The sequence below is a fragment of the Paracoccidioides lutzii genome (assembly GCF_000150705.2).
Source record: "Paracoccidioides lutzii Pb01 unplaced genomic scaffold supercont2.17, whole genome shotgun sequence".
Lineage (NCBI taxonomy): Eukaryota > Fungi > Ascomycota > Eurotiomycetes > Onygenales > Ajellomycetaceae > Paracoccidioides > Paracoccidioides lutzii.
In genome coordinates, this window is record NW_015440963.1 from 688,531 (window position 1) to 705,981 (window position 17,451).

Genomic DNA, 17,451 nt, shown 5'->3' on the forward strand with positions numbered 1-17,451 from the left:
TAGCTATCGAACCTGTCAAACATTCGACAATTTTAGTGGAGGAAGAACACCTTAAAGGTTACTAACATGCTTGTAACTAACTCTTTGCACGGGTAACCATATAAGCGATGCTGGGCTGTGAGCCTTGAACTGAACTTCGAGAATTAACTAGAGTTAAATGAGGACGCATATACGGATAGTAAACAGGAAATGATAGGTGCCTCTGCGGACGCTTGTTTGTTATGGATCTGTTCCGGATTTGAAGATTAAGTAACAGAGTGTAAACTGGGGTTCAAAACGCTGGAAGAGAAGTGAACCAATATGAACCCATTGCTCCTAATCTTGGCCATTAACCAGCGTTCTCTCATGATTTGATGAAATGGAGACTTATATTTTTTGCCGGAAGATGCATCCAGCGACATGCATAAATCGTAACATTGTTGGACTGGAGAAGGTGAGAATTCTCACTGGTCCATACTTGACGATCATATCAAGAAACGCTCAGGTGGCTAATCAGCACACTCCCGTGCGCATCATAAAACTCGGCGAGAACAGCTGTGGCATTCTAGAGGCTTGATATTGCCTGCCTTCATTGTGACCTAACTACATCGAGCGGTTCATCTCTCACTTGAATCAAGAGGCGGCGAGTCTTTAACTCGGCAGCCATGAAAATTCCTCTCCCATAGAAATGTGATCCTATGCAGTGCTGCTGCAGCCATCGCGCTGTTGAACGTTAACAGGGTTCTCTATTAGTAAAATGATTATTTCCTTGTACGATCCTCGTTGTTCAGCGCCCACTGCTCTTTGTATAGCTGTGTGCAATGATGTCTGGACACAACGATCCCTGTGCATAATTTGGGAGAGCCCTCGCGCGGCCCTTACTAAGACACCCTTTGGTGATAAGGATCATAACGCTATTTACGTTTCGCGGATGAAGCTGCGAGACGAAGTGGTAATAGACCTTTCTCATTCTGGACGTCGACCGAAAAATCTGCTTTGGTGAGAAAATTAACTAATCAAAAGGTCATTTAATGATCTATAACTGTGGATTCTTTAAAAGAGTGATGGCCTCTTCATTCGAAAGTGACAGAACGGCAAGCTTGATCAATTGCAAAGGTTGCTTAAACTACAAGAACAATTAGAAAATATGGCACGTGACGGAAGGGTCCGACAGAAAGAGCCATGCTTAGTAGTCAAACAGGGGCCAAAGTATCGGCTTGATTTTGAGCCAGCCATGGGGGGGTAACTTAGTTATGTAGAGAACTCAGCGTTGGTGCTCGAAGCCTGAGTGAGGTTGCTGGACGCGGAAGAGTAGTAAGCAGTCACGGTTTAGAAAAATAATCATAGCCCAAGACCGTGAATATTTTAAGTACTTAAAGATAGCTAGCCTCTTTGAAGTAGATTTGCACAATACCGCAATGTAACACTTCAGTTTCTTCTTTTCTTTATCGAACGCCTGCCAGAGATTTTCCCCATTTGGACGCCGATTTTCAATTTTTGCCAATGATCGAGTCCTGCCGGCAATTCTGGTCCGAAGGGGGAAGAGACCACTTGCATTCTTCAGCGTCATATCGGTAAAGACAGGCACAGGGGTGTTTAAAAAATACAAAACAAGCGGTGGAAGCAAGCAGTTTTACAGTTTTACAGCTCGACGTTGCACCATCTTTGCCAAAAATGACTGCAACCCTTTGCAGAATTATACCGCTAAAATCATGGCCTATGTATGTAATCGGAGTCTAGTTGCATCTCGGTTTTCTAAACTTCATCGATCTTTTAATAAGGTCCTTGCGCGGCTTCATCTCGGTATTTCTTCCACGGCAACGATGCGGGAAAGTTCGATACCTATATACGAAGACCTGCGCGTTGGGAATGAAGACTGGGATTGTATTTTATCTAGAGGCAATCGAACACTTCTATTCGAGAAGCCTCTATGGTATCTCGCCAACAGACGGCTGGAAGGCTGGTCTCGTTCAGGCCCTGGGGTGTTTCTGATCGCATCAGGTGGACCACCTAGCAGATGGAACCGCTTTAATAGTGGTTCGGTCAGCACCTGCTGTTGCTTTGCTGTATCATACCGAGATATCTTCACCTGACTCTTGTCATAGAGCTTTTCATTCTTTCCAACAGCGCGGGGCTGGATCGCCACCTGAGGGTTCGACGCCTCCCCGGCCCTCTTTGCGTCCTTGCCGTCAACAGCATAAACTCGTGATAACAGAGGCGGTTAAAAACCACTGGTGGAACGGCATTGAAGAATCCTCAATTCTGCTGCTCCATTCTTAAAACTCTCTGTTTTGGGGCAACTGTTGCCGGCTGTGCTAGTCCCTGTAGTAAATATACCCTCAAGTGGCGTTACCTTAGGGATTTCGCGATTTCTCTAAGTCGTGCGAGCAGGAGAACCAGTATTAGAACCCATCCGAATCACGGAAGTGGATTCCCAGTCTCCCGATATTTTTATCTGTTGGCATATGCCAGATCCATGTATCTCCTGCACGTTTAAATCGTGGACTATACAGGACCAAGGTAGCTAGAGGTATAATTCCAGCTGGCTTTACCATAAATCATCGCAGAGTTCATTTCCTTTCAACGGCTGCCCTGTGGATTGTGCCCAGTCGCGGGGAATTGGGGTTCAACTAATAATAGTAAAGCCATCTTGCGATTTCTGTCAAGAAGCCAGACTGGATCACATGCATTCATTTTTGAAAACGAGAGGGACGCATCCATGTCGCTTGCGGACGTTCACTCTGCCTAGTGCCTGTTAAGAGAGTTGTCCGAGGACACGAAGAAACTACAGACACAGCCTTGCGGGTTGAGGGAATAGTTAACTAGTTGGCTGATCGGCGGATCAATCCAACAGCCTTCCAGTAAATGTGTATTTCCACGTCTCCAACCATGAAGCTCGACACTCTCACACCACCACATCGACTCCCTGAAAAATCTGAAGGTATTATTTTCTCCTAATGGTTGACTCCCCCAATTGTTTTTAGGATTTTTGGGGCTTCCACTTTTCAAACGCCTATCGAGTGATAACCTTTGGAGTAGTTAACCTAATGCCTTTAGCAATTCAAGCTACTCCAGAACCGCAGGATTATTGCACCAGATTAATCTTGAACGGTTGTCGACGATGTTCCCGGGAATTTGGAGCTTTTCTTCCTAACAGCATTTATACCGGAGATGGCCTGGCTCTCTTGCCGCTATTCCAATTCGTCTGTCTCTGGTTGTGTTTTATTGCCCTCTGCGAGGTCATTTGATAACCTTGAGCTCGGTATATGCTTTGCAATGACAACTGTGCATTGAGCTCTGCATGTTTCTCTCCGTCGTGTACAGCTATCCTCTTCTCAGCCAACTGCCGTTTGTTTAGCAAACGCTTCAGAATTGCGATTTAACTTCGAGAACTTTCCTCAAGTTCTCGGATTGAAGTTCAAACTGCCGATATCAGGATTTGAAAAATTACCTTCCAAGGGCCAATGGATCTATCAACATTTACAATATATGCATTGTCTCGTCGAGCTTGTGGGCGAACCACTGAGGTTATGAGGTTGACTTCCCCGATCTTCTACTTGGATGAATGGGAGGGATTTCAGGTCTCTTTATTAAAGAAGTGTAAGCTTTGGCTTGAAGCTTAGTTTGTCCCATTTGATGGAAAATTCTCCGTACATGAGATGTTGTTATATACCAGCCTCTGAGAGGCAGCTTGTTATTGGACATCTCTGCTCTCACTGTGGTAATTTGATATACCTTCACCGTTTCAAAAAGACCACACAACACGAATCTTTCACTGAAGAATACAACAATCCTCTTCTACCTTCTTCATTTACTCAACAACACTCAGTTGCTGGGGATAAGTGCCCTCTAGGTTTCAAAACTGCCTGAGTTTCTCATCCATCTCTCCTTGACTTTGCTGCAGCTCCAAATCTTCCCCTTCATCATCCGTGTCCTGTTCCTTTCAGAATCTATCAAGAAGCAATCTTAGGAGCCATGGCACCCCGGAATCGCCGTTTCGACTACATCGTCCATAACCGGTGGTAAGACCTACATTTCAACTCTCCTACGTCGTGAAGAAAGGATTGCTAAACGAGTTACAGCATCGCTTCCATCAAACTACCTGAAACGTGAGTTAACCCTTCTCCCAACTCTAAGCAGTGTTTATGTAAATGGTCTGTGTCATATCAACATAAAAATAAAAATAAAAAAAGAATACGATGCAGGATGTGCACTAGGACCCGCTTTCAGTCAGCTTTCTCCAAACGCCAACTCGATCTGCTTCGCAGATGTATCCTCGAAAAGAGTTCCAATGCCACTACCAATGAAAGACTCGCCACCTGCTTTAATTGTGCGACTAACCAGGTTGTTGAACTCACCTGCTGCGTCTGTGACACGACTATGGCTTTGGAGTTCTTTAGTAAAACCCAGCGTCACGACCCAGATAGCGCGGTAAGCTTTGCTCATATGTATCCTCTGAATTTTGATTTAAATCCTACCATGCCACCATTTGTCTTGCTGATTGGATCTTTATCATTTCTTTTGGAAATACAGCGATGCAAAAACTGTGTCCAGGGACACTTGGATAGGGAACCCGTTTCAGAAGATCTTAGAGAGGCGATCGAAAATGCGAGTAGCTATGCAGCCACTATCATAACCCATAACCAAGGAGGCAATCGTCATGCTCTTGCACCAACGAGTAACCCTGCCACCACCGACAATGCAATCCAGGAGCAGAAAACCTTCCATCCTGTCAACCTAACTACTGCAATCCAAAACACCGATGACCATGGCATCGACGGCGGTGAAATGTGGATTGATGCAAGATATAAAGGCAAGCTGGCCAAACATTCTAAGGATCGCAGGGTGTCCGAAGGTTCTGAGGAAGATAAGCTGTCCGAAACGTCTGAAGAACGCGAGTTGACCAAAGAAGGCAATCCGGTCGAATCCTTTAAGAATCGGGAGTTAGCCGAAATTTCTAAGGCACGCGAGGTGTCCAATTCTTTAAAGAAACACGAGCTAGCTGAATCTTCCAACGAACAGGACAGGCAGGACGGAGATTTCCACATCGAACATGAATTCATCGCCTTCGATCCGCGGGGCAAGCCGCATATCCGGACTGCTGAAGCACCAGCTTCCCCTCCGAGTGTGCACAGCGGATGGGAGATGTTGGGAGTTCGTGCTCGTAGCCAGATGGCCAGCAAGGCAGCCGCGGAAAGACAGAAAAGAGGCAACCCCGGTTTTGCAAAGACTTCTGTTGGTGGTATTCTCTCATATTCACTTACTCTTGTTTCTTACGCATGCTGCCGTGCACCACGTTCTCACGCCCTTGTGCAGATGTTCTAATTGTGGAAATAAAATCTAGGGCACACGTTACTCGAAAAACGAGGCGCCAACCATGCACCGGCCTAGGCCAACTGAGAGGACCGTTGAATCGGATGATGAATATGAATCCGACGTTGATCTCCAAAAATATATGTAAGTGGACGGTGGCAATTTAGTTTCGAGATGATATTCTAAGTGGTTGATTTGCGGGATAGCCGGTTGCTCGCTTGAAAGGCACACTCTTTTATCAACATGAGATCTGTTTCTTGTCTCTCGTTTCCAGCTTAATTCCGTGCTTTATGTTTTATGCTACTTCTTGCGTCCTGCTATTTGTTTTGCACCATGTAACACCAGAGAAAGCGGAGATGGAAAGTAATATTCGGGTTGCCACTCAAAGAGAACCTGGACCGTGGTTATCATGATTTGATGCCAGTGAGAACAGACAGCTAGCGTATAAATTTTTTTTTTTTTTTGTTTTTTTTAAAAAAAATATACATTTTATCACGGTGAATAAATGGTGGGAACCCAAATCGTATTGTTTCAATTTCTGTTTTTGCAACTTTCCCATTCAAGCTAAAGTTTAGCTGCTGAAAAGAACAAAAAAAAAGCATATTAATAATATAATATCATTGGTTTTCTCTAACCTAAAATCAGTCCCATAGAAAAATTTTATGGATACGGCGGAACTAACCTAAATCTCTACCACGGATAATGCTTGTCTGGATATTAGCTTACCAACTTGATCAATGACATTGTGCTCTCCGTCGAAACAAATATATACACACGAGCATCCCCAACAAGCACCTGCTAGATATCTGATATTCTGCGTATAATTATATACATGGATATCTACCGCCAATATTTAGCAGACCATGGATGATTTGTTGAGTAACAATAATCTCTGTGTCTCTGCTATTCTAAAATATCTATTTCTTTCTATCGTCAACGTTTGTCTGTTTCAAAGACTGTTTTCATGAGTTAATTATTAACATGACTGATCACCAACACAGGTTATCACTCAATGCATATGATTTTTACTTTCTAGGAAATGTTTTATTTGACCATTCTCAAGTTTCAAACCTTACTATCATGTTAAATAATGTGAATTTCAAGCTCACAGAAGCTGAATTCCTCTCTCAGAAAGATGTAGATTACACTGCTATTATTACTATATGAAATTTATTGAACTACTTTAATGTAACATGTTGTTATCAGTTTACTTTACTAGTCTCTATTTAGAAAAAAAAAAGACTTATAATTTTATGAAAAGTTTTATAAATATATAAATTAATTTTAAATTGTAAAATTTTCTCTATTTTATAAATTCTGACTAATTTTACTGAGGAATTATTAACAATTAAATTAAATATATTCTTATAAACTTTTAATTACTTTTTATTAATTTTTATAATAATTTAAAAAATAATTATTAACACTTTCATATTTTTAATTAAATACGTAAATTAAGAATAAGAAAGTTAAATTTAATAAGTTTTTAAGTAAATCTTTTAGTAGTTAGTTAATTCAGTAATAAGTTATATACATTTACGAAAAGGTTTTTTAAAATCTTAACTTTATTACTTTCTTATTTATGTTCTACATTTTGATTTATATATTTCGGTCACTCAATTTGATTATCATCTCGATTTTGAATTAAATATAGGTTTTAATATGGTCTATCCTATCTAATAGATATATCTTCGTTGTTATATTCAAATATAATAGAATGTTTCTGGTGGCCGTTGAGCCGCAAGTTGGGCGTTGACCAGTCTGCCCCACTTCGCTTCACTTTACATCACAGCTCTGAATTTCCTCTTGGTTAAACTACTGCATCATTCATTATCTCAACAAAATCCAACTCGCCAACTGCCCGGTCTATCCAGAAGAACGTCTTTCATCAAATACGGGAGCTTACCTGGACGTTCCTACGTTATCTATCCATTTTATTCAAGCAATAACCTGTATTACTTGGAGAGGTTCTTTTGAGGCCCTTAAAAATTCAACCTCCTACCACCAGGATCTGCAAATTTCTGCTCGAAAAACAGGGTAAAACCCACTGTTTTACAACGTTTCCCATCGGCAGCCAACCTTAAATTGTTGCCAGTATGTCTTACGACGGCTATCAAAACTCACATGCGTATGAGCATCAGCAAGGGTTTGGCAGCTCCAGCAACAATCCCGTCGAGTTCTCCAGTCCCTCGATACCTCCGCCTCACAGACCAAATCCAGATCCCTATTATCAGCAGCACCCCACTTATCCCAACAGCTACCAGCCTGAGATAAAGCAGAATACAGCCCAATCCCAACGCCTCCCTCAGAATCAGCCACAGTATCATTCCCCGCTGCCCCAGCAGCATCCACCACCCCTCCAACACCCTCCACCTCCGCCAAATACCAACCTTAACGTCCCCGGGTCATACCCCCCAGATCAAGCTTTATATTATCAACAACAGCATCAAAATATATTAGTAAACGATGCCATCAATGCCGCAGTTAACAAGGCAGATCCCTACCTAAACCCTGATCTTGTTTCCCAGATCGCCGCTACCGTCATTCAACAACTGAAGGGCGTTAACATCGAGGGTCATAACCAAGGCAAACAGCAACCTTTCCATTCATCTCCCGCTCCAACCGTTGCTCAAGCGTATGGACAACCCCCACCAGGCCTGAACCAGTCCAATTATTCCCCTTCTGCCGCATCTGGCCAAGTCTATACGCCGCCATCCCCGGACAAACCATCGGATGAACCTGTGCATTACTATTCGTCTCCTCCACCCCAACACCCCCAGTCACGTTACGGCCAAAACGTACATAGGAGTCCGAGGTCAAGCCCCGTACCTGAGAATCCGAATAGCTCTCCATTTGGCCATGAAGGATTTGGCCACGAAGGAGCTCGTCCAAGAGGCCCTATACGGCTGTCTACCGCAACGGAGGAGACAACGTTGGAGAAGATATGGGGCCAGCTTTTTGATAGAGAAGGAAACCCTACTGCGAAGTTGGGGCAGTTGCTGAGGGGTATTGCCGTCCACTTGGTAAGAATGGGGACTTAAGTAACTGGTGGCTTTTGTTTGGATTCAAAGTCTAATTTTGTTTGCTAGATTGAGGAATATTCTCCAAGGAACTCTCTGGTAGTTACTCCTGCCAAAATGCAGAAATACTATGAAGAAATGAATGTGCTGGAAGACTCTTATCCTTGGAGAGGTAAAAAAACCTTTTTCCTGATAACTGCTGGATAATCACTGGAACTAACCATTAAATAACAGATATATTTGACGATCAAACCTCCAACATATCACGGCTATATCGTGAGGTCCGTGCAGAGCATCATCTTGTCCAAGACAGTCTCGATTCGAAACCAGAAATACCAGGACTTACACCCTGCGGATTTGAGCGCTGGGCCACTCTTATGATCCAGACGCATCCAGACCAGGAATTCGCCCGTCTCCAGCGGACCGTACGGAAAATGCCAATCAGCAACCCAAACAACAGGAAGGAGCGGTTTCCTAAAGAGATATCCCGCCGCCTATTCCCTAGATCTGCTGATTACACTCTCAGAGAGTATCTAGAGCGCCACATCAGCAAACACTGCCAAGTTGACCTACTTCGCAACCCAAAGGCGGCGACAATCACAACCTCATTCCCTGAAGCGCAATCACTTCCACAACATTACCAGCAGCAGCAGCAGCAGCAACAACGGTCAACCACGCAGCGCTATCACGACCCATCTGGCGGCACGACACCAACAACCACCATCCCCCTCTCGTCATCTCCTTCTCGTTACGACCAACACGCTTGCAAGACATATCCACGTACCTCATCAGCTCAGAACATCGTTGATCCACATGAATCACAACAACAATCCCTACCGCTCCCAATCGAGCGCGAACGCCAGCCCTACTCCATTCAGCCGGGTGGGGGGAAGGCGTACAAAGACTCATTGAAGATTGATACTTTTGGAACGACATCCACTAGCCCCCGACACCATCAAAGGCACTCCCATGATATCAATGGGATGAGTGGTCGTCAGCGCAGTCCATTTGATGGTGCAGGAGGGTATGGCAAAGGACATAGACATGCCAAGAGCGACCTGCATGCACATCACCAGCACGGTACGGGCGGGTCGGGATCTCTGACTTCAGCTTCTGTTTCCCCGTTTTTGGATGAGTTTGAGGATTATGACTATGGTTACGAGGATGCGGGGAGGGATGGTGGGGATGGGAAGTATAGCGAGAAGGGTCGGGGGGAGTTGGATAGGCGGATGAGTTATGAGAGGTCGAGGAATGGGGATAGAGAGCGGGAGAGGGAGAGAGAACAGGAGGGGGGGAGGGGGAGGGAGGGCAGGGAGAGGGTTATGGATATGGAAGGGGTAAGGGATCGAGATTGGGAAAAGGAAAGGGAGAAAAACCGGTATTGGGATGATTCATCGAAGGGGAGTTGGGTTTCGGACGAAGATTATTATGGGGGTGGGACGGGGTTGTTGGGCGGGAGAGGAGGAGGGGGGCCTGGGGGCCATGATCAAGGGGCAGCGTGGAGAGGTGGGTATTGATTAGATCGCTAGTCTTGTTCTTTTGGATATCATTTATCATTTATCTTTTACTTTTGGTGGGTGGGTATCTCTGTGGAGGATTGATGTCTGCTTCTTGATATCTCCATTTCCTTCTCCCCACCGTCCGATTTCTCTTGGATCATTTCATATAGATATTTTGATTGGTTTATTTTGGATAATCTCTTCTTGTTCTTCTGTTACTTATAATGATTGATGATCCCGGGCAAAGTTTTCCTTTTCTCGCTTTTATCCACAGGTCCTGATAAATACGCAATTTGCTTGATATATTTCTCCCTCCAGCGTGAATGCTTAGTTGTCTAGGCACGATTGATTGATATATGAATTTGGTTTGCTTTTGGTCAATTGAAATGTCATCAACGAACCAATTTGTTTCTGGTCCAGCGTCTGGCCGTGCGGCAGAGATTCTCTGAGCAAAGGTGTAAAACGTGCTTCTATCCAGGTAGAAACATATGGCGTAAACTGAATATTACTCGACTGCTCACTTTTGAACAGACGCATGCATTTCAGACAGAGAAGATCATATCTCCATACATACTGTCACCAGCGCCTACTCATATCCACATTCCCACCATCCGTTTTAGTCATCATTATCGCCATTCTCCTTCGCACCCCGCCTCATTAACTCACTATCAACCCGCAAAACACTCATCTCTCTACATCTCTTCGCAAACTTCTCTCTCACAACATCTTCCTCCATATACCTCTTCAAAATCCTCAACTTATCCTTCTCCTCCCTCTCCTCCCTCCTCTTCTCCCACTTCCTTTCCATCTCCGTCTTCTTCCTCCTTGCTATCACATGTCCGTCACGATTCATATCCCCATCACCACACCTATCTCTACCTCTAACCTTACCCCCACCTCTTCCCACATCACCCTTCTCCGCCTCCCGCCTCAACCTCTCCACCTCTCCCTCCCCCACGACCCACGGTACACTAAGCACCTGCACCCGCAATCTAGTCCTCTCATCCCAAAACCGCACTTCAGCATTTGTATCGCGCAACATCTCATAGCGCTCTAGATGTAGCTGGAACATGCCACGGAAGCAGGCGATTGTTCCTTTGAGTTTTGCGCGAGCGCCGGGGAGTAATGGGGTGATGTTGATGGGTTTGTGGGTGGTGGATGTTTGGTGGGTGGGAGGTATTGGAATGGAATGTAAACTGTTGCAGTCACCAGTGATGCTGCTGGTGGTAGTGGCCGTAGTCATGTCGATGCTAGTACTGATACTGGCACGCGAGGAGCACCCATATGTGGACACAGACACAGTCTTCGAACACACGACCTCCAGACACGCGCCGGAGCTGTCGTCGACAACGAGGATGGAGCGGCGCTCCTGTTCTTCCCGCGCAACGATAATGCCAGCCACGCAGATGAATTGGATTGGGTGGTTGAGGTAAAAGTAAAGATTTTGGCCTGTGGAATATCACATCACGAATAAACACGGGTTCCTTTGATTGCCGCAAGAATTGGATACCGCATCGCATGTATAATATGTATGCAGCGTTTTATCTTTATAAGGAGAATGGCACACCTTCGAATCCCGGCCTACTTTTCAACCGGTGCACGTCCACAGCAGCCATCTTCACCCAGGCAAAGAAGGTAGGCGAAACCTTGTGGCAGAAGGCGGGATAGTAGGTGAGGGATGGGGTCCCATGGTTGTGGTGATCTGCCATGGGTTCATGGTGCGGGTTTTGATAGAGTGTCTATTTGTTCCTTAGATTATTCTTCTGTTTTTTATGCTCCGTTTTCGTATGATGGAGGATCATTTGGAGGGACTAATTGGTGTCAGGCTTCCATCTTCCGACCCATCTATGGTTGTCTTATGTCTTTACTTACAATAGGCTTCAAATATTGGCGACGAACTAACTGGAAGGGAAAACGCGTGGTCATGTGACCGCTCTTGGCGCCAAACCTCCCGAGGAGCTGCGCACTTCTTAAGGAGTAGCTTGCACTGGAAATCTCTCTTTTCCTTTCAGAGCTGAGCCACAGTTGCTACACTGCTACACTGCTTCATCATGCCCGGCGACTGACCGGGTGATAGTGATTCTAAATAATCAGCTATTAACGAACAATAATTGGATGACGATGTTCTGGAAATCCACTGTGATACAGGGAAACAATGCTTCTGTTTCTTGCTTTGCGACTGATTGGTCCCGCTTCACAAATAGTCATATATACGCTATTTATAAAACACCACAGATCTTTTCTTCCACTCTGAGGTCTCCTTTCATTTCATTTCATGGAGTTCATCTGGGCTCTGCGGAGTCGTCACTGGTACTTTACCTGACGGGAATTGTTTTTGGTCAGAATCTTGTGTTGTGGTACCAGACTCCTTAATTCGACCGTGGACTCTCAAACCAGGCCCTAACATTGGTTTGCTCCTTTTCTAACGCTGATGGCGAACAAAGAACCTAACGTTGATGTCTGAGGAAGTTGCTGGCTCCTTCCATGTGGGCTTCTTGCACATTTGCATGAGTGCTATACATATGTTGGGTGTTGAGTTTGCTGGCTTCCAATGACAGAGGTACAAGCCCAACTGGAAATGGAAATGCACGTATACCGAGGCATACTTTGGCCATGAATATAACGTTTCTCCAATCATTTGATTGTCTGATTGGTCATTGTAGAATTTGCTTGTTTGACCGATCTGCTCTTTTGTTCTTCACTTCCTTCCTGGTTTCAGTCTCATGGACCTAAGGAAAGCTGATTCTCCAGTTGATCATTTATATTTTATCACCGTCTTTCGCAATGGCCCCAGTCTCATTGTCTGCGAAATATCTGCATCTGTTGCTACTTCTCTTCCTCCACACCGCCGTTACCATTTCCTCTACATCCCCAAATGAAAACGCAAACAACTCTCAATCACTGTCAAGAGAACAAAACATCTCATACCCACCCACAACGTCTCTTCCACCTCAGCCAAAGTACATTCCGAAATGTCAAGATCCAGCTTCAGACAAATCATGCCCCATCGACATACACTGTTTTTTCATAGATCCTGGCTAGGATCTGATTTGCCGTCGATCTAATGTTGATTCCGATGCTGACACTGATCATGCGGACGGTGATAAGTTACAGCCAGCAGCGCAGAACGCATCTTCAGAAACCACATCAGCAACAACTGTACCTAAAGAACCGTGGCTAAAGGAACTCCCGTCGCTCCGCCCGACACAAACTTTTCTCTTGGGTCGGGTAGATGAAATTAAAACGGTACTGCCGGGCCCGACCTCTGGATATGGTGTTGGTGTGCATGATCTTAACAGAAATGGCGGTAATAGGTTTGTTAATAATGCTGGTGTTTATGTGGCGGGTTTTATTTTGAATAGAGATTCTGCGATGATGAACACGGGAAAGAAGAAGAGGGCGGGACGGCTAGAGTCCAGAGTTATCATGGATGAAAACCAATATTAGACTGTTTCATGCATGCCGTTATGATTAATCCCACTCGAATTTTTTAACCTAAAGTCAATACAATTAAAATTCTACCTAAATATCCGCCTCCATCATCCTCTTCAACGGATTCCGCGGCATAGCATCCTGCCTCCTCCTCTCCTCCTCGGAAATATCATCAATATTCGTCCCTCGCACCTCATCCCCACCACCCTTTCCCTTCCGTTCCTCATGCCCCTCCATCGCCACCTTCAAAATCTCCTTCTCCAACCCCCCAACAACCTCCCACTCCACCCCGGCTTCCGTCAACATCCTACACCCAACCGAACCACCCACAAACGTCCCAGGTTCCTTAACGCCAAAGTACACCTTGTCAATACCACGTCTAGTGCCGCCCGCACTAGGCCCTGTATTCTGCCGCGAGGGCGTCCGCGTCTGGATAATCCGTGCCGCGCAGGGATTATTCCCCGATAACCGCTTGCCGCATGGTTCCATGGTGACATAGAGTATTATGCTCTGCGGGCGCGGGGGGTCTGTGGTTTGGAATTGCGATGATGCGGACGTAGGTGGAGGGGGTAAAACGTCACCCACGTGCTCCTCGCTAACACCATGGCGAGCGGCGTATTTTGCTAATGCGCATTGCTCGGCGTGGGTGTTTCCGGATAGCTCGAGGGTGTAGCCTGTTGAGAGGATAGTGTCTGTGTATGTGGTTGGTGGGGTGTGGGATTGCAGTTGGTTGGGAGGATTAGTGGGGATTGTGGTGGGCATTCGGGAGAGGAGGATTGCGCCGACGCGGAAGTTTGTGGGTTTTGGGGGGGATTGTTGGGAGAGGGAGAGGCATGCACGGAGGTAGTAGAGGTGCGTTTGCTGGTTGTTGAGGTGGGAGGGGATGGGGGTGATAGAGGGGGGAACGCTGGTGGTGGCCATGATTAGAAGGGCTTCTATTTTATTTTTATAGATCAGATCTTGAATGAGGCTGCCGTAGAAAAGAAGTTGTAGGGAATTATTAGGGATTGAAAATTGGATTAATTGGAACTGGTTATCGTGACGTCATGCTTTAGGAATAACGGAAGAAAGGATATTCCATATTCCGGGTCTGGCGCGAAGTCGCGTTACTTTTCTTCTCATACTAGTTGCATCTCATGGTAAATGTATAAGCAAGAAACAATTCTTTGGTATAGAAATTTCTGCCAGCTGCTGTAATCCAGATTCACCCTAGACCTCAAAATACATACTCTTATTTTTCCCGCTTGAGCCAGAGTCGCACCTCCAGGATAAGAAAGAACTCTACCAATTCCATTCGCCCAATCGTGACAGAGAGCCCAATAGGATAACAATGCCATCACGAGAGGATGAGCTCATGCCAGATGAGCCACCATCCTCAATCAACCCATATGAAGTGCTAGGAGTCGATGAGGCGGCTACTGCAGATCAGATCAAATCAGCCTACAGAAAACAAGCCCTGAAGCATCATCCAGGTAGGCCTTCCCCAAAGCATAGCAAAATCCCAACTGACCTAACCACTTCAATTTTCTGTGCTCCGCCCCGTAAAAAACACCTAAGGTTAACCCCCAGAAAACAAACAGACAAAGCCCCCCCAACGGCCAAAGAGTCCGCGCACAAAAAATTCCAAGAGCTCGCCTTCGCCTACGCCATCCTCTCCGACCCCCGGCGCAGACGCCGCTACGACACGACAGGGAGCACAGCTGAAACCCTCCACAGCCTCGACGATGACGACGATGATTTCAACTGGATAGATTTCTTCCGCCAGCAATTCGCCACGGTAATCGATGGCGCCGCTATCGATAAAATCAAAAGTGAATACCAGGGATCTGAGCAGGAAAGGGATGATCTTCTAGCAGCCTATGAGCGATGGAAGGGCGACTTGGATAAAGTTTACGAGGAGGTTATGTTGAGTAATGTTCTGGAGGATGATAAGAGGTTTCGGGAGATAATTGATGGGGCTATTGCTGAGGGGAAAGTCGAGGGGTGGCCTAAGTATACGGCTGAGACGGAACGGAGGAGGGTTGCGCGGATTGCGAGGGTGAGGAAGGAGGCAGAGGAGGCGGAAAAGGTGGCAGGGGAGCTAGGGGTTGGGAAGGGGAAAGGCAAAGGGAAAGGGGGGAAGAACAAGGGAGGTGACGATGGTGGTGATGATCTGAATGGCCTGGCCGCCCTTATTCAGCAACGGCAGAGAAGCCGAGCTGCGACGTTTCTGGATGACTTGGAGGCGAGGTATGCACCTGCAGCTGGGTCTAAGGGTGGGAATGGGGCGGGGAGTAAAGGGAAGAAACGGAAAGGGAGGCATGGGGATGATAAGCCGCCTGAGGAGGCCTTTCTAGCTACTGCCAACCGCAAAGCGTCAAAGAAGTCCCGCTAGGCCGGGGGAAAGCAATAGGCATGTGTAGGACACTATATGTGCAGGGGTCGTGGCTCTGGGTTCCGGATTCTTTTATAGTGCATTTGCTAGATGGTGTGTGGACATGGACATGGACACCGCTGATTCGGTGTCTGTTCCTGCTTTGGCGATGGGGCCGAATTTGGGTTTTGATTTCCTGTTCATGTTATGTTGTTGAACCTCGTGGCTTTAAATTGCGATATGATAGGCGCTTCTGGACGGGGATGGGTTAAATGTTGCATGGTTATGGGAAAGGTGTTTTATCATTTGTTTTCCTTTTTCTCATCTTTCTATGTCTGGGTTTATCATTTGCTCTTCCTTTTTCTCATCTTTCTATGTCTGGGTAGTTGGTTTATTTATTAGATGCATGCTTGGTACGAGGGCAGTTATTTACAGCTTACAGGTATGCGGGATGCGGGACAAGGATATCGGATGATCGAAAGGAATCGTATGCTTTGCTACAAGTGACAACAGGCCAATCGAACCTAATCCGATTCGATTCGAGTGTTCTCGAACATCCTGGGGACACAAAGATAGAGATCGGGACCGGAAGAGTATAAAACTCAGCTCTTAAGGTCCACAACAACATAGCAGGGCCAACTGGACGGCTGGCTGGATCAGTCCTATCCGACAGCAGCAAAGAATAAAAAAAAAAAATAAAAAAAACCTGCGAAGGATTAGGGTTGTCTCCTCCGTATGGCGTTAACGAGATTGCCGACATGCAGACGGAGGCTCCTCCCCAGCGGTGCTGTCGGACAGCGTAGACCCCAGCGCAGGCACGACTGCTGACGGATGTAGATACATATATATACCTAGTGGGTGCACACACAGCGTGTCGACAGGCAGAGATGTAGTTAATAATATCCACCATCTGGGGTATCCTTCAAGCCACTCCGCTCTCACTCTGCACTCTGCACTGTCCCGTTCCTCTGCCGGAATCTGTCTGCCCCTTACCCCTCGCAAACCCCTCCCCTTGTCCCGCCTTGCTGCCCACGTTGCTTGGATGGTCCTGCTTGGCTCCGGCTTGTCCGTTCTTGGCTCCTGAGTCCTGGTTTCTTGGTGATAGTTAACTACCCAGAGGCTAAGCACACAGCAACACGCAGCAGTGCTGGTCCTGCTCCAGCCACTTCTCGTTCATTCTCTGTGCGGTGCTGCTGTTGCATGTGTGGAGTTTGATGACAGTTACTGTGGCTCTTCTCTTCCCAAATTCCTGTTGCAAATTCCTCCCTCAATCTCTTCCCTCTTGTTTCCAATTTGTTTTCTATGCCTTCCCTCAAATGGTTGTATCTCAGTTGCTGATAGTTGCCCCTCTGTATGCGAAGGGGGTGTCTGTGCCAGCCCTTACCTGCCAGCTGCCTCTCCACTGTCTTGTCTATATAGCACTCTCCTCCTGTATTGTTCGGTGTGTTCCGTAATGCTGATGGAGCAGAAGAAGAGCGAGGCCAGTGTCTGTTGTTGTTTGACTTGCTGTGTCTGTTGATCACAGGGCAGCCCTTAGTTGCTTACTGCTTACTGCGTACCGACGGGTCAAACGCAACGCCACTCCCTACCTAATAACTAATTAACTAGTTAACAGACGGGCTAACTAATAATAAGAATAGCTAGTCAACGTTAACTCGCAGCTTAGAACTGCTCCCCACCTAAATACTCCGAGCCGCCTACGGCCTACCAGACAGCTTCAAATTCCCACCTCTGTCTGGGGAAGCTATATAGACCTAACGTCGTTAAACTCCCGCAGTCAGTGTCACGGTGTTGGTAAGTAAGAAGGTGACTTTATTTCTCGAGGTGAACATCCTTTTCATTCTTCCCCTCTCTC

The 17,451-nt window shown here is 46.2% G+C and overlaps 8 protein-coding genes across 8 annotated transcripts; 5 read left to right on the plus strand and 3 right to left on the minus strand.

Moving 5' to 3' along the window:
• Window positions 1–2,868: 2,868 nt before the first annotated feature.
• Window positions 2,869–3,227, plus strand: PAAG_06276 (hypothetical protein; the record flags this gene model as incomplete). Its single annotated transcript, XM_002791965.2, has 3 exons — window positions 2,869–2,920; window positions 2,964–2,999; window positions 3,037–3,227. The coding sequence occupies 3 exons, from the start codon at window positions 2,869–2,871 to the stop codon at window positions 3,225–3,227; spliced, it is 279 nt and encodes a 92-aa protein (XP_002792011.2).
• A 727-nt stretch (window positions 3,228–3,954) lies between these two features.
• On the plus strand, window positions 3,955–5,440 carry PAAG_06277 (hypothetical protein; the record flags this gene model as incomplete). The annotated part of the gene is made up of 5 exons (XM_015845843.1): window positions 3,955–4,001; window positions 4,062–4,088; window positions 4,197–4,410; window positions 4,513–5,214; window positions 5,324–5,440. The coding sequence occupies 5 exons, from the start codon at window positions 3,955–3,957 to the stop codon at window positions 5,438–5,440; spliced, it is 1,107 nt and encodes a 368-aa protein (XP_015700069.1).
• A 1,948-nt stretch (window positions 5,441–7,388) lies between these two features.
• Window positions 7,389–9,829, plus strand: PAAG_06278 (hypothetical protein; the record flags this gene model as incomplete). The annotated part of the gene is made up of 3 exons (XM_002791967.1): window positions 7,389–8,315; window positions 8,382–8,484; window positions 8,547–9,829. 3 exons carry the CDS (start codon window positions 7,389–7,391, stop codon window positions 9,827–9,829), a joined length of 2,313 nt encoding a protein of 770 aa, XP_002792013.1.
• Window positions 9,830–10,427: 598 nt separating this feature from the next.
• Window positions 10,428–11,520, minus strand: PAAG_06279 (hypothetical protein; the record flags this gene model as incomplete). Its single annotated transcript, XM_002791968.1, has 2 exons — window positions 10,428–11,260; window positions 11,379–11,520. 2 exons carry the CDS (start codon window positions 11,518–11,520, stop codon window positions 10,428–10,430), a joined length of 975 nt encoding a protein of 324 aa, XP_002792014.1.
• A 1,075-nt stretch (window positions 11,521–12,595) lies between these two features.
• Window positions 12,596–13,258, plus strand: PAAG_06280 (hypothetical protein; the record flags this gene model as incomplete). Its single annotated transcript, XM_015845844.1, has 2 exons — window positions 12,596–12,830; window positions 12,933–13,258. 2 exons carry the CDS (start codon window positions 12,596–12,598, stop codon window positions 13,256–13,258), a joined length of 561 nt encoding a protein of 186 aa, XP_015700070.1.
• A 75-nt stretch (window positions 13,259–13,333) lies between these two features.
• PAAG_06281 (cytidine and deoxycytidylate deaminase zinc-binding domain-containing protein) lies at window positions 13,334–14,164 on the minus strand (the record flags this gene model as incomplete). Its single annotated transcript, XM_002791970.1, has 1 exon — window positions 13,334–14,164. The coding sequence occupies one exon, from the start codon at window positions 14,162–14,164 to the stop codon at window positions 13,334–13,336; it is 831 nt and encodes a 276-aa protein (XP_002792016.1).
• Window positions 14,165–14,573: 409 nt separating this feature from the next.
• On the plus strand, window positions 14,574–15,617 carry PAAG_06282 (hypothetical protein; the record flags this gene model as incomplete). Its single annotated transcript, XM_002791971.2, has 2 exons — window positions 14,574–14,715; window positions 14,824–15,617. The coding sequence occupies 2 exons, from the start codon at window positions 14,574–14,576 to the stop codon at window positions 15,615–15,617; spliced, it is 936 nt and encodes a 311-aa protein (XP_002792017.1).
• A 901-nt stretch (window positions 15,618–16,518) lies between these two features.
• Window positions 16,519–16,798, minus strand: PAAG_06283 (hypothetical protein; the record flags this gene model as incomplete). Its single annotated transcript, XM_002791972.2, has 2 exons — window positions 16,519–16,683; window positions 16,727–16,798. The coding sequence occupies 2 exons, from the start codon at window positions 16,796–16,798 to the stop codon at window positions 16,519–16,521; spliced, it is 237 nt and encodes a 78-aa protein (XP_002792018.2).
• Window positions 16,799–17,451: the final 653 nt, after the last annotated feature.